We start from the raw sequence: 26,191 nt of genomic DNA on the forward strand, positions 1-26,191 counted from the left end.
TCTCAAAAAATTACATTTACAACAGAATAAAGACATTTCAAATGTCATATTATGTCTATATACAGTGTTGTAATAATGTGCAAATAGTTCAAATAAACATAAATATAGGTTTTATTTACAATGGTGTTTGTTCTTCACTGATTGCTCTTTTCTTGTGACAACAGGTCTCAAATCTTGCTGCTGTGATTGCACACTGTGGTATTTCACCCAATAGATATGAGAGTTTATCAAAATGTGATTTGTTTTCAAATTCTTTGTGGGTCTGTGTAATCTCAGGGATATATGTGTGTCTAATGTGGTCATACATTTGGCAGGAGGTTAGAAAGTGCAGAGTCTGTACAAAGTCAAAGATTTCCTTAATTATGGGTCAGTCACAGTGGTCAGTTATTCTGCCACTGTGTACTCTCTGTTTAGGGCCAAATATAATTCCAGTTTGCTCTGTTTTGTTGTAATTATATTTTAGTTTTCTCATGATTTGGTTGGGTCTAGTTGTGTTGCTGTCCTGGGGCTCTGTGGGGTCTGTTTGTGTTTGTGAACAGAGCCCCAGGACCAGCTTGCTTATGGGGCTCTTCTCTAGGTTTATTTCTCTGTAGGTGATGGCTTTGTTATGGAAGGTTTGGGAATTGCTTCCTTTTAGGTGGTTGTAGAATTTAACGGCTCTTTTCTGTATTTTTGATAATTAGCAGATGTCGGCCTACTTCTGCTCTGCATGCATTATTTAGTGTTTTACATTGTACACAGATTATATTTTTTGCAGAATTCTGCATGCAGAGTCTCAACTTGGTGTGTGTCCCATTTTTTAAATTTGTGGTTGGTGAGCAGACCCCAGACCTCAAAACCATAAAGGGCAATGGGTTCTACAACTGATTCAAGTATTTTTTGCCAGATCCTAATTGGTATGTCAAATTTTATGTTCCTTTTGATGGCATAGAAGGCCCTTCTTGCCTTGTTGCTCAAATCGCTCACAGCTTTGTGGAAGTTACCTGTGGCGCTGATGTTTAGGCTGAGGTATATATAGGTTTTGTATACTTTAGGGCAATGGTGTCTAGATGGAATTTGTATTTGTGGTCCTGGGAACTGGACCTTTTTTGGAACACCATTATTTTTGTTTTTGTGTTACTGAGATTTACTGTCAGGATCCAGGTCTGACAGAATCTGTGCAGAAGATCTAGGTGCTGCTGTAGGCCCTCCTTGGTTGGGGACTGAAGCACCAGATCATCAGCAAACAGTAGACATTTGACTTCAGATTCTAGAAGGGTGAGGGTGCTGCAGACTGTTCTACTGCCCTTGCCAATTTATATATATATATATATATATATATATATATATATGTGTGTGTTGAAGAGGGTGGGGCATAAGGTGCATCCCTGTCTCACCTCCCAGCCCCGTGAAAAGAAATGTGTGTGTTTTTTGGCAAGTTCAACAGCGCACTTGTTGTTTGTGTACATGGATTTTATAATGTCGTATGTTTTCCCCCAACACCACTTTCCATCAATTTGTATAGCAGGTCCTTGTGCCAAATTGAGTCGAAAGCTTTACTGAAATCAACAAAGCATGAGAAGACGTTGCCTTTGTTTTGTTTTGTTTGATTGTCATTTAGATTGTGCAGGGTGAATACGTGGTCTGTCGTACGGTAATTTGGTTACATAGTTTTCGCTGAGGAAATGTATGAGTCTGACGTTATTTCTGATGTGCTGTTCTTTCTTTTTCCGTAGTGTATTCCTGTATTGTTTTAGTTATTCACCATAGTAAAGGCATAGGCTCAGGTTTTCTCTGACTCTATGCTTTTGGTTGGATACGTTTCTCAATTTCTTTCGTAGGTTTTTGCATTCTTTGTCAAACCATTTGTTGTTAATTTTCTTAGGCTGTCTGCTTGACCTTTTTAGATTTGATAGGGAAGCTGAGTGGTCAAATATACTGTTTAGGTTTTCTACTGACAAGGTTACACCTTCACTATTACAGTGACACATTTTGTCCAGGAAATTGTCTAGAATTTGCTGCTGCCTAGCTGTTTTTTGATAGATTTCCACACTACTTTCCTTCCATCTAGAGCATTTCTTAATATTATTAAATGATCTTTGGTTTTGATGCCTCATGATTGAGCAATTCTCTGTTCAAGAGAATGCTGTCACCTCCAGGTAGGTATTTGTCCCCCTTTGTGCTGAGGGTGTCAGGTTCTTGTCCAGTTCTGGCATTTAGGTCCCCACAGGCTAGTACATGTCCCTAGGCCTGGAAATCTCTAGGATGGAGAAGCTGTCATCGTTAAAGTATGGGGATTATACAGGTAGCACAAGAGGTCAATTTCCTTAATAATTCCTATAATTGACACTTTTCATTTGGGCTGGCAGGTAGCCTAGTGGTTAGAGCATTGGGCCAGTAACCGCAAGATTGCTAGATCAAATCCCTGAGCTGACAAGGTAACACATCTGTCATTCTGCCTGTGAACAAGGCACAACCCACTGTTCCTAGGCTGTCATTGTAAATAAGAAATAGTTCATTACGGACTTGCCTGATTAATAAGTAAATCCTGTTTTGACTAATTTGATAGAGTGGTTTAGGTCTGCTATATACCAAACTATCATACCCCCTGAGTCTCTTCCCTGTTTCACACCTGGTAGTTTGGTGGATGGGACTACCAGCTCTCTTTAACCTAGAGGGAAACCAGTGGTTCCATCTCCTTTATACCATGTTTATGGATGACAATGTCTGTATTTTCAATTTCTTTGATGAAGTCTGAGTTCCTGCTCTTTAGGCCAAAGGCAGATGACCTCAGACCTTGTATATTCCAGGATGAGATTGTAAAAGCTTTGTGTTCCATAGTGTCTAGTGTTGATTTGGTGTGGTTTAAGTCCAGACCATTACAGTAGATGTGAGCAGAGCATGTTAGGCATGTGATACATACCTCTGAGGTTGCAGGATGGGGCTTGGGCGAGTGTAATAGTGGGGGTTGGGCCTGTTGCTCTGCTCACGGCCTGGGCATATGTCCTGCTGTCATGTTGAGGTCCTTGCCGCAGAGGCGGGGGGCATGGGTTGGGCAGAAGGAGCTTAGGTCTGATATGGGGGGGCTATATAGGGTGTGGCTAGGGTTTGCTTGGGGTGGTCTTAGCTGGTTGGGGTTTGGCTGGCGATGCAGTGATCTGGGTGTAGGTCCTCTTGACGTGGGTTCTCTCGGTGCAGGTCCTTTAGGAGGGGGTCTTGCAAGTCTGGGAGGGTGTCTCGCTGGTCTGGGCGGGGTGTCCGTTGCTCTGTTGTTCCTGTGTGAGGTGCTGGGGCTATGGTTGAGGGTGACGTCCTTCAGGGTCCTGGCAACAGTTGGGATTGCTTCCTTGTAGAGGCGAACCTGTTCATAAAGGCTGTTCAAGTCCAGTGTGGAGTGGTGGGCCAGGTAGACATTAGGTTTTGAGGCACAGTCGTGCTGGTCTGTTTTGTGGGTTTGGTCTGTGTGTATTGTGTGGACTAGCTCTCTCAGCTATCTGAGCAGCTAACCAATCGCTGCAGCTGTACATAGCCCATCTGTAAATAGCCCATCCAATCTACCTATCTCATCCCCATATTGTTTTTTTATTGACTTTTCTGCTCTTTTGCACACCAGTATTTCCACTTGCACATCATCATCTGCACATCTATCACTCCAGTGTTTATTTGCTAAATTACTTTGCTACTATGGCCTATTTATTGCCTTACCTTCACACCATTTGCACACACTGTATATAGACAAATGTATTTATTTTCTATTGTGTTATTGACTGTACGCTTGTTTATTCCATGTGTAACTCTGTGTTGTTGTTTGTGTCGCACTGATTTGCTTTATCTTGGCCAGGTCGCAGTTGTAAATGAGAACTTGTTCTCAACTAGCCTACCTGGTTAAATAAGGAATACTAACCTCATACTAAATAAGGAATACTAACCTGTGTTCTCTTTTTTGTGACAGACATCAAGGTCAGACTTACCGGTCCTGAGGTCCAGGTGGAGTTTGTCTGTGTTGGAGTTAAAAGGTCGCGACAGGTCCAGTTCTATCTGGAAGGTCTGGCCACGTCGGATGATGAGTGCGTTGCCATGGTAACGGTCGGTGTGATGCTCCATGCGGTTCTGACCCGTTTTAGAGCTCAGTAGATCCACCGAGTGCACTGACAACATCAACTCTGAGAGAGAGAGAGAGAGAGAGAGAGAGAGAGAGAGAGAGAGAGAGAGAAATTGAAAAAGTTAATGCAATGGTCATTGCTTATAGGTAGGGCCAGGATTTTTCCCATCTACATAGGCTTACCATTATGAACTAATTAACTCGACTGAGACTATACCTTCCAGCTTATTGTCTCCAGTGTGGGGCTGAGGGGGCTCAGGAAGTGGGGCCACTGTATCGTACAAGCTGCTCTGGCGTGGCCAGCAGCAGCATATCTTCTGAACACCCGAGAGAGAGCCCCCCTGCTCCTTAGACTCCGCCTCCTCCTGGTTGGTTGCCTCCACTATGGTCAGGGCATTGCCATGGAAACGGCCCACATCAGAACCGCTCGCCATCAATCGTTCTCCTGGCATTCTGAAAGGGGTGCTACGAAAGATAAAGTTCGAGATGAGATAGTAAGATTGAGATTGTAAGAAACAGTAAGATTGGTCATGCAGACAGTCAGAGATAAATAATAATGATGCATAATGAGGAGTGCCCAGTTAAAAACAAAAGTAAAATATAGGAGAAAAGCGCAATTGACTGAGATAAATCTATGAAATAACATCAAATGAAGATGCAAAAGCATGTCAACAATTCAATGTGAGAGAGGTTAAGTGCATACATATCAGTCGGACAACACAGCGCACAATTGTCTACTGAGAAAGACTGTTAACATTACTACTCCTATTCTTCCTCCTGTGTTTCCCCAATGTAAACCTCTCTTCTGCATGTTCTCTCTGCTTACATCCTCTCCACCTCTTTTCCCCCCTCCATTCCTGAAACCAGCTTGTTTTCTTTTTAAACTTTTCCTACATTCCTCTTGACTGATACCAGACATTATAGCCCCCACCCAGCCACAGATGTGTGTGTAATCTCTAGATATGATGGGGACCATTTATCATATTGCCATGACAATGCAAAATTCTTAATTATTCAGTTAGTCTAGTTCATCTGTTTATACCACCATTCATCAAACTGCAAGGTTAAGCGAACCATGAGACTATGAAACTCTGGATCCAGGCTACCACGCTAGAGTCCAGGCTACAAATCTAAACATAATGGGGGTTCTAAGGTCAAATGTGAAAGGTCAGGAGAGGTAAAAACAAGAGCATGAGGCATGTTTACAAGAAGACCAAGATATGTTTCCAACCATGGTCTCCATCTGTACTGTTTCTTTCGGCTGTGTCTAAACAAAAAAAAAACACTTTGGCTCAGGCCTGGGTTCTCTCCCAGGACCCAAACAATGAAGCCCCTGTGGAGTCAGTTTGGTCTGATGAATCCCTTTTGTAAAACACTCTCTGCCCTAACGAGCCATACGCCCTGCACATAGTTAGAATAAATAAAAGCAGAGTTGTAAACAATTATGTTTACTTTTATGATTTGCATTGGCAAGACAGAACAGCTGCCTCCGGTAAGACAAGTGGTGGCGGTCTGTGTCTATTTGTCAATAACAGCCGGTGCGCAATATCAAATATTAGTCTTGAGGTTTTCCTCACCTGAGGTAGAGTATCTCATGATAACCTATAGACCACACTATTTACCAAGAGAGTTTTCTTCTAAGACAGCACTCAACGAGCTGTATAAGGCCATAAGCAAACAAGAAAATGCTCATCCAGAGGCGGAGCTCCTAGTGGCCGGGGACTTTAATGCAGGGAAACTAAGCTACAGGACTGTTTTGCTGGCATAAACTGGAATATGTTCTAGGACTCATCCGATGGCATTGAGGAGTATACCACATCAGTCACCGGCTTCATCAATAAGTGCATCGATGACATTGTCCCCAACAGTGACCGTACGTACATACCCAAACCAGAAGCCATGTGTAGGAGCCGTTTTGGCCTGTTTATGTGATGTGCATATGTTGTCTGTCAAGGGTTATTTTGTCATTGTTTTTGTATACTAGAGGGCATTAAATGTTGGGGTCATGGGTCACATGTGTATATAGGTAGCACAGGTGACCAGGAAGGGTTAGCACAGGTGAGAGGAGAGGGCATACAGTTCTTACCGTGTCACAGATATAGCTTATAGAATGCATCTCTCTGTACCTTTTTGATTAGGAATATGTGTTTTGGAGCTATTCATATTTTATATGTGCAATACAGGGGAACTTTACACCAAAAGAGTAACGTTTGGAAAGTTGTCATGGACAGCTCTCTCCTGTGCCAGTGGCTTTTCATAGGGAATTGCCACCACCATGGATTACAGGCAACATCCACACTGAGCTAAAGGCTAGAGCTGCTGCTGTCAGGGCGCGGGACTCTAACCCGGATGCTTATAAGAAATCCCGCTAGGCCCTCAGACGAACCATCAAACCAAATACTGGACTAAGATTGAATCCTACTGCACCGGCTCTGACGCTCATCGGATGTGGCAGAGCTTGCGAACTATTACGGACTACAAAGGGAAGCCCAGCCGTGAGCTGCCCAGTGAAGCAAGCCTACCAGACGAGCTAAATTATTTCTATGCGCGCTTTGAGACAAGCAACACTGAAGCACGGATGAGAGCACCAGCTATTCCGAATGACATGTAGGTATCACAGACTTGGCCAGGGACAGGTTGAAAATGTAATTGATCATGCCACCGTAGCTGATGTGATGAAGACCTTTAACCAGGCCAACCTTCACAAGGCCGCAGGGCCAGACTGATTACCAGGATGTGTACTCCGAGCATGCGCTGATCAACTGGCAAGTGTCTTCAATTACATTTTCAACCTGTCCCTGGCCAAGTCTGTAATACCTACATGTTTCAAGCAGAACAACATAGTCCCTGTGCCCAAGAACACCTGTGCCCAAGAACACCAAGGTAAGCTGCCTAAATAGGGCTACCGAGTGGCGCAGTGGTCTAAGGCAATGCATCTCAGTGCTAGAGGTGTCACTACAGGCACACTGGTTCAAATCCAGGCCATGATTTGGAGTTCCATAGGGGGGCACACAATTGGCCCACCATTGTCCGGATTTGGCTGTTGTAGACTGTCATTGTAAATAAGAATTTGTTCTTAAGTGACTGGGCAAGTTTTTGGTGACAGGGAGCAGTATTTTCACGTCCAGATGAAATGCATGCCCTAATTCAACTGCCTGCTACTCGTCCCCAGAAGATAAGATATGCATATTATTAGTAGACTTGGATAGAAAACACTCTGAAGTTTCTAAAACTGTTTGAATCATGTCTGTGAGTATAGCAGAACTTATTTAGCAGGTGAAACCCCGAGGACAAACCATTTAGATTTTGTTTTGTTTTTGAGGTCACTCTCTTTTCAATGTGTTTTCATTGGGAGTCACCAGTCTTTAGAAATTGGTTGAGGTTTTTCCTTTGTGTAATGAAGAAGTAGCCCTGTTCAAAACGAGGGTCACTTGTAGTGTACTGTTAGATAGAGACGCGTGACCAGAAAGCCAGCTACAGTTTGTTTTCCTCCTGTATTGAACACAGATCATCTCGTCTTAAATTTTATTGATTATTTACGTAAAAAAATACCCAAAGTTGTATTACAAAAGTAGTTTGAAATGTTTTGCAAAGTTTACAGGTAACTTTTGACATATTTTGTAGTTACGTTGCACAAGTTGGAACCGGTGTTTTTCTGGATCAAATGCGCCAAATAAATTGACATTTTGGATATATATCGACAGAATTAATCGAACAAAATTATCATTTGTGATGTTTATGGGACATATTGGAATGCCAACAAAGGAAGCTTGTCAAAGGTAAGGGATTAATTATATTTGTATATATGGGTTTTGTGTCGCGCCTGCAGGGTTGAAATATGCTTCTCTATCTTTGTTTATGGAGGTGCTATCCTCAGATAATAGCATCGTTTGCTTTCGCCAAAAAGCCTTTTTGAAATCTGACATGTTGGCTGGATTCACAACAAGTGTAGCTTTAATTTGGTATCTTACATGTGTGATTTCATGAAAGTTTGATTTTTATAATTTATTTGAATTTGGCGCTCTGCATTTTCACTGGCTTTTTGCCAGGTGGGACGCTAGCGTCCCACATATCCCAGAGAGGTTTTAAATTCACGTCTGTAGCCATGAAGTGCTCACATGAACACCATCATCACAGAAACCCCTGACCCACTCCAATTTGCATACCGCCCAAACAGATCCACAGATGACGGAGTCTCTATTACACTCAACACTGCCCTTTCCCACTTGGACTAAAGGAACACCCACGTGAGAATAATGGTCATTGACTACAGCTCAGCGTTCAACACCATAGGGCCCACAAAGCTCATCACTAAGCTAAGGACCATTGACCCAAACACCTGCACCTGGATCCTGGACTGCCTGATGGGCCACCCCCAGGTGGTAAGGGTAGGCAACAACACATCTGCCACGCAGATGATCCTCAACACAGGGGCCCCTCAGGGGTGCGTGCTTAGTCCCCTCCTGTAATCCCTGTTTACCCATGACTGCATTGCCATGCACGACTCCAACACCATCAATACGTTTTCCGATGACAAAACGGTGGTAGGCCTGATCACCGCCTACAATGAGACAGCCTATAGGGAGGAGTAGGTCAGAGACGATGCAGTGTGGTGCTAGAACAACAACATCTCCCTCAACATGGTCAAGACAAAGGAGATGATTGTGGACTACAGAAAAAGGTGGACCGAGCATGCCCCCATTCTCATTGATGGGGCTGTAAGGAAGCAGGTTGAGAGCTTCTCAACAAACTATCATGGTCCAAACACACCAAGACAGTCATGAAGATGGCACGGCAATGCCTATTCCCCCTCAGGAGACTGAAAAGGTTTGGCATGTGTCCTCTGATCCTCAAAAAGTTCTACAGCTGCACCATCGAGAGAATCCTAACTGGTTGCATCATCGCCTGGTATAGCAATTGCTCGGCCTCCGACCACAAGGCACTACAGAGGGTAGTGAGTACGGCCCAGTACATCACTGGGGCCAAGCTTCCTGCCATTCAGGGCCTATATACCAGGCAGTGTCAGAGGAAGACTCCAGCCACCCTAATCATAGACTACTCTCTCTGCTAACGCATGGCAAGAATGCCAAGTCTAAGTCCAGAAGGCTTCTTAATCTACCCCCAAGCCATAAGACCACTGAAGAGCTAATCAAATGGCTACCCGGACCATTTGCATTGACCCCCACTTTTTTTTTTTACACGGCTGCTGCTCGCTGTTTTTTTTTATCTATGCTTAATCACTTTACCCCTACATATAGTGGGGCAAAAAAGTATTTAGTCAGCCACCAATTGTGCAAGTTCTCCCACCTCTTAGGGAGGCTGCGAATTTTCGCAGCTTTTTGTTAAAAATCGCGCAACATTTCAAAGTCCTGCTACTCATGCCAGGAATATAGTATATGCACATGATAAGTATGTGTGTATAGAAAACACTGAAGTCTCTAAAACTGGTGAAATCGTGTCTGTGGCTATAACAGAACGTGTTTAGGAGTAAAAATCCCTCGAAAAACTGTTCACCAAAAACCCCCAAAAAATATTAATCCGCCAGTCAATGTATTGTCTAAGGCGACAGACAAAAAAATGAGGCATTCAGTACAATTCCTACAGCTTCCACACGATGTCGCCAGTACTGGCATTTTTTTCCTGCTTTATCCTTGGTTAGATGACGTAAGGGCACTTCCTTTCTTGGGGCTCGCCCCAGGATGTTGTGAAATTGAAAACATGGACGATGATTTCAAGACTTGTTGCTATCGAATACAGATCGCCCCGTGATCAATTTTATAGATTATTAACATTAATACCTAAAGTTGGTTTAGAAAAGTAGTTTGAAGTGATTTGTAAAAGTTTATAGGAAACTTTTGTAATTTTAAAAAGTGACATTGAAAAAAAGGGAATATTCCTGGCTCAGACCGGTCTTCAGAAAACGACATTTTGGCTATACAATGACGGATTTAAATCGGGAAAAAGACCCAATTGTGATGTTTATGGGATATATAGGAGTGCCAAGAAAGAAGCTCGTCAAAGGTAATGAATGTTTTATATTTTATTTATGCGTTTTGGGTAGCGCCGGCTACCGCAAAATCTGTTGTTTAGGTGAAGGTCTGGTATTCTGGGGGGTGCATGCTATCAGATAATAGCTTCTCATGCTTTCGCCGAAAAGCATTTTACAAATCTGACTTGGTGGCTAGATTCACAACGAGTGTAGCTTTAATTCAGTACCTTGCATGTGTGTTTTAATGAAAGTTTGAGTTTTATCGAAAACTATAGGTGGCGCTCTGAAATTTCCGCTGATTTGGTTCCGCCAGCGGAACCAAATCCCTAAGAAGTTTTAAAAAGATGAGGCCTGTAATTTTCATCATTAGGTATACTTCAACTATTACAGACAAAATGAGAAAAGAAATTTAGAAAATCACATTGTAGGATTTTTAATGAATTTATTTGCAAATTTTGGTGGAAAATAAGTATTTGGTCACCTACAAACAAGCTAGATTTCTGGCTCTCACAGACCTGTAACTTCTTTTAACCTCTTAGAACTCCTGCTCTATACTGCCCCTGTTGGAGAAAGTGTGTACCCATAGTAAACTGAAAATATTTTTACCCAAAATTGCTAATATATGCATATAAAAATTATTATTGAATAGAAAACTCTAAAGTTTCTAAAACCGTTTAAATTATGTCTGTATGTAAAGCAGAACTCTCAGGAGAGCCATTCTCCCTAACACTCTGTCAACAATGGAAAAGTTGGGTCTACTTTGACGTCATCGCCAACACCCTTCCCAGGCAGCTACGGATCCAGGAACAGTCTCTATCAGTTCAGCGCGATGTCTGCTTTCAAATGGCGCGTTCACTGTGAGAATCGCACGAGCCCTGCACCTTTGGCATGCAAAATTCCGCGTGTCCCTCTCAAAACCGGGCACTCTATTGCGCGCGCCGATTTGGGTTACGTCTTTTTCCAACATGCAGCATTCGAAGCCGGTTTGTCTGTTAGCGCTGTCCTTTGTTCTACATGCTAAAAACATCATAAAGCTCGATTTTGCACATCGTTTGACCAGTTTAATCGACATATATGTAAATTGGAATTTTAATGCGCAGAGTGCTGGACCAGAAGTCATTTTTGATGCATTCCAGCTGAAGCTGTTAGCATATGCTAATACAGGGACACACAACGTGAAACCAAACGATGTATTGGGTAAGTATGACTCCTACGTCTTCTGATGGAAGAACATCAAAGGTAAGGGAATATTTATGTGGTTATTTTGGGTTTCTGTGGACTCCAAACGTACTGCTAATATCGGAGCGCCGACTCCTATTATAGCCAAGTGAACGATGTCTGTAACGTTAAAAATAAATGTAATACAGCGGTTGCATTAAGAAGAAGTGTATCTTTGTAACTATATGTAGAACATGTATATTTAGTCATGTTTATTGCTTGTTATCTGACGTTATCTGTCGGAGCTATCATCATTTCTCCTGACATTTGAGAAGCATGTTTTTTTTTTAAAAATGTTGTCAACCGAGATTTATGGATATTATATAGCATATTATTGAAAAAAAATTAAATGTACTGTGTAACATGTAATATTACTGTCATCTGATGAAGATTTTCAAAAGGTTAGTGAATTATTTATTTTTTAATCCTACTTTTAAATTTTATTTTTTCTGGGACCTTGCCTTTTATTTCGGTGGTGATCTAATATAAATATGTGCTATGTTTTCGCCGTAAAACATTTTAGAAATCTGACTTGCTGGGTAGATAAACAACTTGTTTATATTTCATTTGAGCTATTTTACTTGTTAATGTGTGGAGGTTAAATATTTTTAGGAATATTTTTTCGCATTGTGCGTTATGCTAATGAGCTTGAGCCCTAGTCACGAACCCGCATACGGTATTGGTGGACTATGAGGTTAAGAGGCTCCTCTGTCCTCCACTCGTTACTTGTATTAATGGCTGTATTAATTTCTCATTTTGTCTGTCATAGTTGAAGTGTACCTATGATGGAAATTACAGGCCTCTCTCATCTTTTTAACTGTCACGAACCGGCTCAAAGCCCGTAACAAAAGGGAGACAACGTGGAGATAAGGAGTAATAAAATATATATTTATTAAATAAGTAACTAAGTATAATATACAATGGTGTCTGTAATCAGTAGTCAGTAGTGTAAGTGAGTGTTTTGCATGAATGTGATAATGCAGGGTGTTGAAAGGTTCCAAAGCAAACAACCAAAAAACCACCAAGAAAAACAACCAAATCTATAAAGGTGTCTGCATGGAGAGAGTCTCCTCCATGAATGGGGAAGTGGTGTATTTATCCTGGGAGACACCGGGCCCAGGTGTTTCCCATGTAGCTGACGACCCTCCCAACTCCGCCCACCAGCATCCTAATAAGGAAATAACAGAGAGAATACGGCAGACAGAGTGGGAGGGTCGTCACATCCCCCCCATAAAACCGGGGACCAACAACGACCCCGGAACAAAACACCAGACTCTAAGTTCCAAATTGACACAGCTTGATGAGGGTTTACGTGTTCACACTTACAATTTGCCCCAGCCAACCTCCTCCCCAGACCTCAGCGACCTTCGCACAGGAAGCAACATTTAAGAGGAAAGAAGAAAACAAGACCAGGAGGGAGCAGACAGGACAGAGAGAACATGACAATACGAAACAATGGTCAGTCGCGTAAACATTTAGGAACAGGGCGCACGAGAGAGCGCATCAGCAATCACGTTTTCAGTCCCCCGGATGTGCCTCACATCGAGATGGAATGATTGTAAAAATAAACACCATCGCATTATCCTCTGGTTTGGACACATCATGGACCTCAAAAAAGTGAGGGGGTTCTGGTCGGTGTAGACCACTATAGGTACTACCCCCGACCCGACATACACTTCGAAGTGTTGTAGCGCCCAAATGAGTGCTAGCGCTTCCTTTTCAATAACCGAATAGTTCAACTGATAAAAATTTGGGAAAAGAAACTAACAGGCCTCTCAATCCCAGACACATCTGCTTGCAGAAAAACTGCACCTGCCCCCACATGACTAGCATCCACCTGCAAGGTAAATGACAAATCCACACGAGGAGCAGCCAGCACTGGAGTTGAGGTAAGCAACCTCTTTGCATCTTCAAAAGCGTGTTGACAACGAGTAGACCAAACGTAAACAGCCTTAGCTTTCAGCATATCTGTCAAGGGAGCGACCACAGCAGAGAAGTTATTACAAAAACTATGGTAATAACCAATCATGCCCAAGAAACGAATCAGTTCCTTTTTAGTAGTTGGTGGTGGAAAAGCATCAATAGCCACCACTTTAGCCCGAACAGGACGCACTTCACCCTGTCCAACCACTTTTCCAAGGTATGTAACGGTCGCCTGAGCAAACTCACATTTAGCCAGATTGATTGTGAGGCAACCCGCAGCCAGACGTTCGAACAAGGCTTGAATACGGGACAGATGTTCTTCCCAAGTATCTGCATATATCACTACATCGTCCAAATAAACAGCGCACCCGGTCAGACCGGCGACAACCCTGTTCATAAGTCGCTGAAAAGTGGCAGGTGCATTGCGCAGACCGAAACTCATAACCGAATATGAGTACAGACCAAATGGTGTAATAAAGGCAGAAATTTCACGTGCCCTACTCGTCAGTGGCACCTGCCAATAGCCTTTTAACAGGTCAAATTTTCTCACAAACTTAGCTGCACCGACTTGAACACAGTCCTCCATCCGGGGAAGAGGAAATAAATCTGGCTTTGTGACACTGTTTACCTTACAAAAACGGTTTGTTCCATCCGGTTTACTGACCAAGATACAGGGAGAAGCACAACTGGAGAAAGAAGGCTCTGCTATCTTACTCTCCAGCATGTACTTGACCTCAGCATCCAGACAACGTAGTTTCTCTGAAGAAACTCTATAGAACCGCTGACGAATGGGGTCAGCACCTCCAATGTCAATATCATGTTCTATTAAGTTTGTACGTGTAGGTGTATCAGAAAACAAACCTGGAAATCTCTGAATCAGACCAACCATCTCTTTCCGCCCATCAACAGGTAGGTGAGTGAGAAGACTGTCTAAAATATCCAGTGTTTATGAATTTTTCAATCTACCCTGCAATATACAATCGTCAGGACCAGGAACATCTTCCTCCTCATGCACAGATCTAGCACGACAAGAACCCAAGGAAACAACGGTATCAGCCAAAAGAACAGGTTTTACCGTCCTCTGTAGAATCCCACTGTTCAGTCTCAGAGGAACGTGCATAATAGGGTTTTAACAGATTTACATGGCACAGCTGGTGTGCTTTCCTCCGTGCTGGAGTGGCAACTAGATAATTTGGCTCAGTGTACTGGCGCACCACTGTATATGGACCTTGAAACTTGGCTTGAAAAGGAGAACCAACAATTGGCAGCAGAGCAAGAACCTGGTCACCTGGACTAAAGTGACGAGGCTCAGTTTGGCGATCAAATATGCCCTTCATCCTCTCCTGTGAAGATAATAACTTCTCTTTAGCCATTTCACCAGCGGCGTACAGCCGTCACCGGAAATCACACACATACGATAACAGGGACTGAGGAGGCTCGGGAGACTTCCAGTCATCCTGGAGAACAGATAAAAGTCCACGCACCCTATGTCCAAACACAAGGTCATTTGGACTGAAACCTGTGCTCTCATGTGAAACTTCCCTAGCGGCTAACAGTAACCAAGGCAACCCCTCCTCCCAATCCTTATCCATCTCAGTACAATAAGCTCTCAACAAAGACTTAAGTGTTTGATGGAAACGTTCCAGTGCTCCTTGACTTTGCGCGTGATAGGCGCTAGACAAATTTTGTTTAATTATGGAGCTGTTGAAGAACCTGACTAAACAGATTAGAGGTAAAATTAGATCCTTGATCACTCTGAAGGACCTTAGGGATTCCAAACAATGAGAGAAACTGAGTCAAAGCTTTTAACACCGATTTAGTCGTGATAGATCGGAGAGGATAGGCAGCAGGAAACCTAGTGGTCTGACACATCACAGTGAACAGGTAACTGCTACCCTTTTTAGAACGAGGCAGAGGACACACACAGTCAATAATCAGATACTCAAAAGGTTGGCTGAGTACAGGAATAGGAAACAATGGTACTGGTTTAATAGCTTGATTAGGCTTACCAGTTAATTGACAGGTGTGACAAGTTTTGATAAAATCAGAAACATCCCTCTTTAATCTAGGCCAAAAGAAATGTCTTAATATGCGATTGTAGGTTTTCCTCACCCCCATATGTCCAGCAACGTCGCTGTGAGAAGTTTCCAACACCAACTCAGGAAGCTTAACTGGTACAACAACCTGACTAATTGCCTCCCCCAGAAAACAACTATCATGAGACACCCACTTTCTCATCAGGACATCCTCTTGGAGAAAATAGCCATGGGCGACATCTCCCAACTGTTCTATAGGCACAATTTGATCACGCAACTCTTCCAATGTGGGGTCATCCCGTTGCGCATTGATTAGATCTGACCGGGTTACAGATAACGGGATAACAGGGAAAACAGTGACATACTTTGTATTATTATCATTAGTCGGCGCAGTGACCAGTTCGCCACGGCTCATAGAACGTGTCACTGCACACGCAGAGAACACCTCTGGGAAACTCTGTACACTCTCATCAGGAATCCCAACAAATGACGGCTTAGTGGAAACCACTAGAGATGGAAACACGACAGGCCATACACGCTCACCAGCCAAGTTATTCCCAAGGATAACATCGATACCCTCAATAGGCAACGAAGGACACACCCCCACAACAACTTCACCCTTCACCAGCCCACAATCCAACATCAGTTTATGCAATGGAACTGACAGAGTGTTCAAACCTATTCCCCTAATTAGAACACTATTCCCAGAATCAGTCTCAGCAGAAAAGGGTAACACAGACTCCAACACAAATGATTCAGAGGCACCTGTGTCTCTCAGGATCTTCACTGGCACTAGGTCTTTACTTCCTAACATAGACACAAAACCTTCCGTAATGAAAGGTAAATAGTCTGGATCAATATGGACTTTCACATTCTCCTGGGCCTGAGGAAATGAGTCATGAATGAACTGATGTGGAACAGGTGCAGCTAACGCAGTAGGCTTAGATTTAGCGTAAGCACCCTTTGACCTGAGAAGTGGACATTCGTTTTTCCAATGACCTGAACCTTGACAGTAGTGACACTCCTGCCCAAAGTCAGCTTTACCATGGGAGTCAGGCTCAACCCTAGTTGAATAGAACTCTGCCCGAGAACCAAAGTATCTCGGTGAGCGAAGCCCAAATCTATCCGAGCGCCCCCACTCTTTCCCGAATACGGGGCTCTGCAAAGACACTTTTGTGAGTCAACACATACTCGTCCGCCAAAACCGCAGCTTCAGCAAAATTCTTTACTTTCTGTATACGTGGCAATACGATCAGGAATTGTGTCCTTAAATTGCTCTAACATAATCAGATCACACAGCCCTTGGAAAGTCACAACTGCAGAGGCGGAACACCAGCGATTAAACTGTAAAGATAACTGTCGCGCAAACTCAACATGAGTCTGGTTATCATCCCTTTTTAAAGTTATAAATCGTTGGCGGTAAGCCTCAGGGACCAATTCATAAATCTGTAACACAGCTGTTTTAACTTTATCATAACTGGCACTGTCGTGTACACTAAGAGCTGAATATGCTTCCTGCGCTTTACCAGTCAGCACACACTGCAACATTAAAGTGCGGTCAGAATCAGGCCAACTCCTAGCGTCAGCAACCCCCTCAAACAACGAAAAGAATGTCTCGGGGTCCCTTTCATTAAACCGAGGCAATAACCGTAAGTTCCCAACAATATCAAATGTCTCTGGGGCACGACCAAAAGCGGAACTAGCCCTAGGTAAATCTGGGTCACCTTCCCAAAACAAACTCTCCCCTGAGATCTTTCCTTCCCTAACCAACTCTATACTTTCTTGTTGCAACTTGATTTTAGCACGCTCCATATCTTGTTTAAATGCCAATTGCGTTTCATATTTTACACGATCATGCTCTAGTTTCTCACGATCATGCTCTAGCTTCTCACGATCATGCCCCAGCTGTAACAAAAGCAGTTCTTTCTTTTGTTCAAAAAGAAGGCTACTAGGACTAACCGATGGAATGGCCATTGTAACGTTATGGGGAGACGACAAATCCTCAGCAGAGGCTGGCCCGGTGGTAACTTCAAGAATACCACTCTCCATCAGATTGGCCTTCAATATCAACCTAATATAATTCTCTAGATGTTTATCACTAATCTCAACCTTGTAGTGTTCCGCGACCTTTAACAGCTGTTCTTTAGTACCTAAATCTAACAATTCCTCTGATGGAGAGCGAATGAACTTATCTACATAAGACGCCATAATCACACAAAAAAAAAATCTCACTCTTCCCTTCTGCTGAGCACACCAGACCACAACCCGAGAATTGACAATCACCCTGAGCACCACAGAAGAGAGATGAGATACGGAGCTTCCCCAAAACCTACAATAACTCAACCCTAGTCTTCGTGCAGATTTGCGGTGGGAATTTACACACTGTAGCCAGCTGGCAAGGAAAAAGTCCCCAGCATGCTGGCAAATTCCACCAAGCCACGGATGTGCCCCCGAGACAACTGCTCAGTCCACAGACACCACACAAAAATAACAAACATTAACCATGCCCAACATATTCCAAAAAATGAAACACGTCGCTAAACCTATCAGGGGAAAAAGGCTATAGCTCCGGGTAGCAAGTTCCACTACCCTACCCAAATCTCCCACAGAGGTACACAGCCGATTACTCACCTCAGACTGACTTAGAAAGTAGAACAAGAGTTCAGGCTAGGCAGGGCCTGGAAACTAACCATTATACTCTCTCCAACACAGCACACAAACCAAACAACAAAGGCAACCAATACTGGGCCTATCAAACTCTAACAAAATATGCAAACCAAACACATACCTTCACGGTCTCCCAAACCAATAGTTCAAATATCCCGGACGAGCCCCCACTTGTCACGAACCGGCTCAAAGCCCGTAACAAAAGGGAGACAACGTGGAGATAAGGAGTAATAAAATATATATTTATTAAATAAGTAACTAAGTATAATATACAATGGTGTCTGTAATCAGTAGTGTAAGTGAGTGTTTTGCATGAATGTGATAATGCAGGGTGTTAAAATGTTTCAAAGCAAACAACCAAAAAACCACCAAGAAAAACAACCATATCTATAAAGGTGTCTGCATGGAGAGAGTCTACTCCATGAATGGAGAAGTGGTGTATTTATCCTGGGAGACACCGGGCCCAGGTGTTTCCCATGTAGCTGACGACCCTCCCAACTCCGCCCACCAGCATCCTAATAAGGAAATAACAGAGAGAATACGGCAGACAGAGTGGGAGGGTCGTCACAACTTGCACAATTGGTGGCTGACTAAATACTTTTTTTGCCCCACTGTACATGTACAGTACCAGTCAAAAGTTTGAACACACCTACTGATTTTTCTTTATTTTTTTACTATTTTCTACATTGTAGAATGATAGTGAAGACATGACAACTATGAAATAACACATATTGAATCACGTAGTAACCAAAAAAGTGTTAAACAAGTCAAAACATATTTTATATTTGAGATTCTTCAAAGTAGCCACCCTTTGACTTGATGACAGCTTTGCACACTCTTGGCATTCTCTCTACTAACCTGTACCCCCACACATCAACTCGTTACTGGAACCCCTGTATATAGTCTCGTTATTGTTATTTTATTGTTGCTCTTTTATTTTCTACTTTAGTATATTTAGTAAATCTTTTTCTTACCTTTTCTTAACTGCATTCTTTGCTAAGTGCTTGTCAGTAAGCATTTCACGGCAAGGTCTACTCCTGTTGTATTCGGCACATGAAACAAATAGCATTTGATTTGATGACTTTATTGACATATTTACCTCCAAGCCGTTCAATCTCATGCCTTCTAGGAATTCCTTCTGCTTTTAACTGACCAGGTCTTTCACATCAGGAAACAAAAAAGAAATAGGTCAAGGAGAGGATTCTACTTGAGGCTATTGAGAAGCATCCTCTCTATCACTCTAACCCAGATGCTTATAAGAGAAGATGTATGTCGAGGCCAGGGTTGGGCTCAGTTTGAATAAAAACAAAAATGACAATTCAATAATTCAAAAAGGGCATTTATTTTCAATGACTTCTCAATAAACTGAAAAGTAAAATCTATTTATTTCAAGTTCTACCATTTCTGAATGTTAAGTTCAAATCACTTCCTGAATATTCTGCCTTCAATTCGAATTGAGGCCAAGTCTGGTAGAGGCTAGTTAAAAGGTGTCACAAACCTTTTGATAATAACAACTGGTAGGATAGTTCTGTGACAGCTCAGAGTGAGGAAAGAGAACAGCTGGGTGAAGAAGAGGGGCGTTTTGTACATGGTGGGTTTGGGAACTTTATCAACTAAAGCACTGTGTGTGTGTGTGTGTGTGTGTGTGTGTGTGTGTGTGTGTGTGTGTGTGTGTGTGTGTGTGTGTGTGTGTGTGTGTGTGTGTGTGTGTGTGTGTGTGTGTGTGTGTGTGTGTGTGTGTGTGTGTGTGTGTGTGTGTGTGTGTGATTTAGAAACTTGTCAGTCCATATGCTGGTCCAATGATGATAAACCTGTGTCCCTCTCTCTGTTTCTCTCCTGCCAAGTAACTTTGTTTTGGCAGCTAGCACCATGCAAGCACCGTTAGAATGCACATGGGCCACTGAGATAAGAGACTTTAATTCAATGCAGTTTCCCAACAACAACACCCACACTTTAAATGCTATGGGTTGAAGGCTGCTTCACCAACACACATATAAAAAGTCACTCAAATTGATGCCAGATGTAGAAAACACCCACTATCAGCATTTGTTTGCAAATTAAATTGCATACAACATGCAACCTATAGTACGGCTGGGCGATATATCGAACAAATTTGTTTCATTCGAATTCATGTTTTTGGGCGATATTCCAAATGCCTGTATCACAAGAATCAATGTTTTGTTATTTTTCGTTTTTATGAGCGTTTATGTCCGCTTGTTCTCATTGTATTTTTGGTCTCGTCTCCTTCGCTCCTCTGTGCTGTGTGCACCTTTCCATTTACACCAGAGATCTGTGTCCGTCCAACAGATTTGAACAAGAGTGAAACCTGTCACCTTGCCTCTTTCTATGTGGTTTACACACATACCAAGCCCTTTCCTCTCAACAAAGTTGAAAGATCACACCTTCCTCTCTGACAAGCGGTTTGAACTCGTCAAACAGAATTGGCCATATGGACACCAAAACGCATTGAGACATTATTTGACTGTAATAGAGGAGAAGTAAACTTTTCAATCAATACCCTTTTTATGTCTCAACTACTCAAAATGCGCACAGAGCAGACACTAGTAAAACAAGAGTATCAATGAACATCGATTCTGGAAAATGAATGCTTGGTTTGTCTTGCACGACATTGGGGTACCACGTATCACTAGCAGTATTTCAGCCAAAGACTGTTATACTAGCTGTCTAGTCTTTTTTAAATTGTGTTTTATAAATGTGCAATAAGCATAAAACACAATTATATAAGGAATTGGCAACTCGTTCTCATTCTGAGAAATAAGGTAGGCCACTTGATTTCAAGAAGTGGACAGGCTAACATGCTTTCAAACAGTTGGAGGCAGACTGAAGGGTGTGCTCATTGCAATTCCACTGTTCAGCCTTGTTAGCTAGAAAATAGATCCAAGTTGGCTAAACTTAAAATATAAAGATTATCTTGGCTAATCCCTAGCTCATGGGCTTGAGAGATTGTTGAGACCTGTGTTCATTTTCTATAGCCTAATGCCTGCTCCAAGAAGTTTTATTATTATTTATTAGTCTTTATTAGTGAATGTGCATTATGCATGGTTCTAGTTAAATTTGTAACAAAAAAGGGAATTTTCATGGACAGACTTGAAAGCCAGATCAGTGATTGTTGCACAAAGAAGCAGGTTAAACTATTTTGATAAACTCAGTGTGTCAAAGTCGTGTGTATAGGTGGCAGGGAAGTCAGGCGCAGGAAAATCAAACTTAATGGAATGGAGTTGTTTAATGATTGTAAACAAAACATAACTCCAAAACTAATGAATCATAATAAAACAAAATGGAGTACGAGGACCCGTCGCGCACCAATACAAACAACACAAAACGGAACAATAAACAATCTCTGACAAAGACATGAGGGGAAACAGAGGGTTAAATACACAACAGGTAATGAACGGGATTGAAACCAGGTGTGTAGGAAGACAAGACAAAACCAATGGAAAAAAAAAATGGATCAATGATGGCTAGAAGACCGGTGACGTCAAGCATCGAGTGCCGAGCACCGCCCGAACAAGGAGAGGCTTTGACTGTCGTGACACAGTGGATCTTATGGTTGTGGAAGGCTTATATTTAGCCTAGGTATAACTTCAGAAGCCCTAAATGCATTAGATTATTGCTGACTGTTTGAAATGCAGTGTACTTTACCTTTAATTGTACAAAAATCGAGCTATATATTGTGAATCGCCCATAACTTTGAAAGAAATCGAGATAGGGCTGGGTGATATGGCCTAAAAAAATGTAGCTTATCCCCTCTTATTTGACAGAAAAGGTCCTTAGACCACATGCCCTTTAGTTAAGAACAAATTCTTATTTACAATGACGGCCTACCAAAAGGCAAAAGGCCTCCTGCGAGGACGGGGATTAAAAATGAAAAATAAATACAATATAAATATAGGACAAAACACACATCACAACAAGAGAAACAACACAGCACTACATAAAGAGAGATCTAAGGCCACAACACAGCAAGGCAGCAACACATGACAACACAGCATGGTAGCAACACAACATCACAACAACATGGTAGCAACACAACATGGTAGCAGCACAAAACATGGTACAAACATTATTGGGCACAGACAACAGCACAAAGGTCAAGAAGGTAGAGACAACAATACATCACACAAAACAACCACAACTGTCAGTAAGAGTGTCCGTGATTGGGTCTTTGAATGAATTGATTGAGATAAAACTGTCCAGTTTGAGTGTTTGTTGCAGCTCGTTCCAGTCGCTAACTGCAGTGAACTGAAAAGAGGAGCGACCCAGGGATGTGTGTGCTTTGGGGGTACAAATGTGTGTGTCATAGGATGTGTGTGTCATAGGTGAAAGGGTAACAACATTAAATATATAACTTGCCTATTATTTTATTTTTGTTGGGGCTAATTTTGATCTTTCCCTTTATTCAACTTCTTAACTCACCATCAAGTCTCTGAACGGGGTTAGGTGTGTGGGAGTGAGGGTGGGGGTGTGTGCCTCTTTGGGTCTCCGAGACCAGGATTGAGAAGCACTGCCTTTGAACAAAATACACTGAAATTGCAAATCGTGAAATGTGTAATAATAACTTGAAAAATGAATTATGTGGAGGCCAGGTCATCTGATGCAGTACTCTCATTCTTAGTCAAATAGCCCTTACACAGCCTGGAGGTGTGTTGGGTCAATGTCCTGTTGAAAAACAATTGATAGTGCCACTAAGCGCAAACCAGATGGGCTGGCGTATCGCTGCAGAATGGTGTGGTAGCCATGATCGTTAAGTGGTCTTGAATTCTACATAAATCAATCAATCGATCAATCAATGAAATGTATTTATAAAGCCCTTTTTACATCAGCCGATGTCACAAAGTGCTATACAGAAACCCAGCCTAAAACCCCAAACAGCAAGCAATGCAGATGTCGAAGCACGGTGGCTAGGAAAAACTCCCTAGAAAGGCAGGAACCTGGGAAGAAACATAGAGAGGAACCAGCCTCTGAGGGGTGGCCAGTCCTTTTCTTGCTGTGCCGGTGGAGATTATAACAGTACATGGCCAAGATGTTCAAACGTTCATAGATGACCAGCAGGGTCAAATAATAATAATCAAAGTGGGTGTAGAGGGTGCAACAGGTCAGCACCTCAGGAGTAAATGTCAGTTGGCTTTTCATAGCTGAGCATTCAGAGTTAGAGACAGCAGGTGCGGTAGAGAGAGAGAGAGAGAGAGTCGAAAACAGCAGGTCCGGGACAAGGTAGCACGTCCGGTGAACAGGTCAGGGTTCCATAGCCGCAGGCAGGACAGTTGAAACTGAATCAGGCCTTCAGTGTCACCAGTAAAGCGCCATCACACCACCTCCTCCATGCTTCACGGTGGGAACCACATATGCGAAGATCATCTGTTCACCTACTTCGCATCTCACAAAGACACGGCGGTTAGAACCAATAATCTTTCATTTGACTCATCAGACCAAAGGACAGATTTCCACCGTCTAATGATCATTGCTCATGTTTCTTGGCCCAAACAAGTATCTTCCTCTTATTGGTGTCCTTTAGAAGTGCTTTCAGCAATTTGACCACGAAGGCCTGATTCACGCAGTCTCCTCTGAACAGTTGATGTTGAGATGTGTCTGTTACTTGAACTCTGTGAAGAATTTATTTGGGCTGAAATTTCTGAGGTGTAGTTAACTCTAATGAGCTAATCCTCTGCAGCAGAGGTAAGTCTGGGTCTTCCTTTCCTGTGGCGGTCCTCATGAGAGCCAGTTTCACCATAACGCTTGATGGTTTTTACGACTGCAGTTGAAAAACTTTTAAAGTACTTGAAATGTCCAGGATTGGGCCTCCCGGGTGGCACAGTGGTTCTGGGCGCTGTACTGCAGCACCAGCTGTGCCACCAGAGACTTTGGGTTCGCACCCAGGCTCTGTCGTAACCGGCTGCGACTGGGAGGTCCGTAGGGCGTCTTCCTGGGTTGGCCCAGGAATTGGCCTAGCGTCGTCCAGGTTTGGCCGGTAGGGAATTCCTTGTCTCATCTCGCACCAGCGACTCCTGTGGCGGGCCGGGCATGGTTGGGTTGTGTATCGGAGGACGCATGACTATCAACCTTCGTCTCTCCCGAGCCTGTACGGGAGTTGTAGCGATGAGACAAGATAGTAGCTACTAAAACAATTGGATGCCACGAAAAAGGGGTAAAAATTAAATTAAAATTAAAAAAAGAAATGTCCTGGATTGACTGACCTTCATGTCTTAAGGTAATGAGACATGTTTCTCTTTGCTTTTCTTGCCATATTATGGACTTTGTCTTTTACCAAATAGGGCTATCTTCTGTACACCACTCCTACCTTGTCACAACACAGCCTCAAATGCATTATGAAGGAAAGAAATTCTACAAATTAACTTTTAACAAGGCACACCTGTTAATTGAAATGCATTCCAGGGACTACCTCATGAAGCTGGTTGAGAGAAAGCACTTAACACTTTTTTGGTTACTACATGATTCCATATGTGTTATTTCATATTTTATATGTCTTCACTACTATTCTACAATGTAGAAAATAGTAAAAATAAAGAAAAACCCTTGAATGAGTAGGTGTCTCCAAACTTTTGACTGGTACTGTATATATATATACAAATAAAGGCAAAAAATGCCTCATATTTCCATTGGTTGTCAACGCACAACATTATGTGAGGGAACTGGAAAACCTTTCCGTGTTTTTATCAGCATGGTATCTAAAATATTTCTCACTTTATGAGCAGAGCCTGGTACCACTGGAACCAATAACAACCATCACCCTGTGTGCGTGTGTGTCTGTGTGTGTGTGTGAGAGAGAGAGAGAGAGAGAGAGAGAGAGAGAGAGAGGGTGAGAGAGAGAGAGAGAGAGAGAGCAATTCAGTGTTCAGTAATTCAATGGCCAAATGAAATGTAATATTGCTCAGTCAGCTGAGCTAATAACTATCTGCCATTTAAAAGTGCCTTTTATTTTGATTTATCCATTGGCTACATAAGCACTTTCCTCTGCCTGCCTTTCATGCCAAGTTAATAAGCTTCATGTGGTGGATGCAGGCTTCTAGTTGCAAGCTTTCAGCCTATAGGCTACTCACTTTCAAATCAAATCAAAGTTTATTTTTCCCTTCATACCTCATCAAAACACATCCCAACTGCGAAATTTGTGAAAGTTCTTTACTTGAGTAGCCTACCACAGTTTAACTAATTGTCAAGAGTGAAATGAACAATTGCTTACGTTGTGTTGAGTGATGGCTTCTTTAAACACCGAAAAAGTTTGAGTGACTTTTTAAAGCTTCTAATATATATATCCGTTCGTTCGTGTATTATCAGCTTTAAAAGTTTCAGCTCGTGCCAGTTCTTCTGTCTCTAACAGACGCTTCTTGGATAAGGTTTAGCCTATGCTCCTCTGGAGGAACGCAAAGGGGAAGTGACTTGACACACCTCCTGCCTCAGACAGTTCCAACCTACGACCCCCTCACCATTATGGTATCAAATAAACCATAGCCCTCTATTGAGGACATCCTGTGTGGAGCGTCAAGGCACTGCAGCAGACAGCATACACGGCAAACCCACAGGTTACTTAATACAATAACAGGCGCATTAGTTTATAATGCAGAAAGGCAGTGGAAACCAAGCAGGAACATTTTTTGTTGGCAACCCTTTTGATGGCAGAGTGAAAAATGTTCATTTTAAAGTTTATTTTAGACATTTTGCCATGTGGCAGAGAGGAAAATCTAAATGTTAAAGTTTATTTTAGACATTTTGCCATGTGGCAGAGAGGAAAATGTACATTTTAAAGTTGATTTTAGACATTTTGCCATGTGGCAGAGAGGAAAATGTAGCAATTTTATAACAAATTTGATGCAATTCTACTAATTTTACCATGGGGTGGAGAGAAATTAAAGGGCAATTCCACCACTTTTCAACTTCATATTCACCATCTTCAGCACCAAACCAGGGTCTACATACGTGAAAACGGTGCGTTTCTCTGTCTGTGGTTAAAAAAAAATAAGGTTCTAAAAATTGCTTCTCTATCACATGGTGGGATAAAAAAAAATGTATTGGCAAACATTTCAGTGTTCATACCTTCCTGTGTGCTGTCCCGTATACAAAATCAAATCAAAATCAAATTTAGTTTATCTGTCACGTTCTGACCTTTATTTCCTTTGTTTTGTCATTATTTAGTATGGTCAGGGCGTGAGTTTCTATGTTTCGGCCTAGTATGGTTCTCAATCAGAGGCAGGTGTCATTAGTTGTCTCTGATTGAGAATCATACTTAGGTAGCCTGGGTTG

The 26,191-nt window shown here is 42.4% G+C and overlaps 1 protein-coding gene across 1 annotated transcript in view; it reads right to left on the reverse strand.

The window, feature by feature from the left end:
- Positions 1–25,328, reverse strand: part of LOC115102768 (protein-glutamine gamma-glutamyltransferase K-like) — a 46,401-nt gene extending 21,073 nt beyond the window's left edge. Inside the window, exons 1-3 of the mRNA XM_029623046.2 lie at positions 25,134–25,328; positions 4,299–4,546; positions 3,951–4,142 (exon numbers count right to left, since the gene is read on the reverse strand). Coding sequence (XP_029478906.2) covers positions 3,951–4,142; positions 4,299–4,533 — 427 coding nt within the window. The 5' untranslated portion in view covers positions 4,534–4,546; positions 25,134–25,328. The remainder of the gene's footprint in view (positions 1–3,950; positions 4,143–4,298; positions 4,547–25,133) is intronic.
- Between the last annotated feature and the right edge of the window lie 863 nt (positions 25,329–26,191).

This window comes from Oncorhynchus nerka, linkage group LG20 (genome assembly GCF_034236695.1).
Source record: "Oncorhynchus nerka isolate Pitt River linkage group LG20, Oner_Uvic_2.0, whole genome shotgun sequence".
In the NCBI taxonomy this organism is placed as follows: Eukaryota; Metazoa; Chordata; class Actinopteri; order Salmoniformes; family Salmonidae; genus Oncorhynchus; species Oncorhynchus nerka.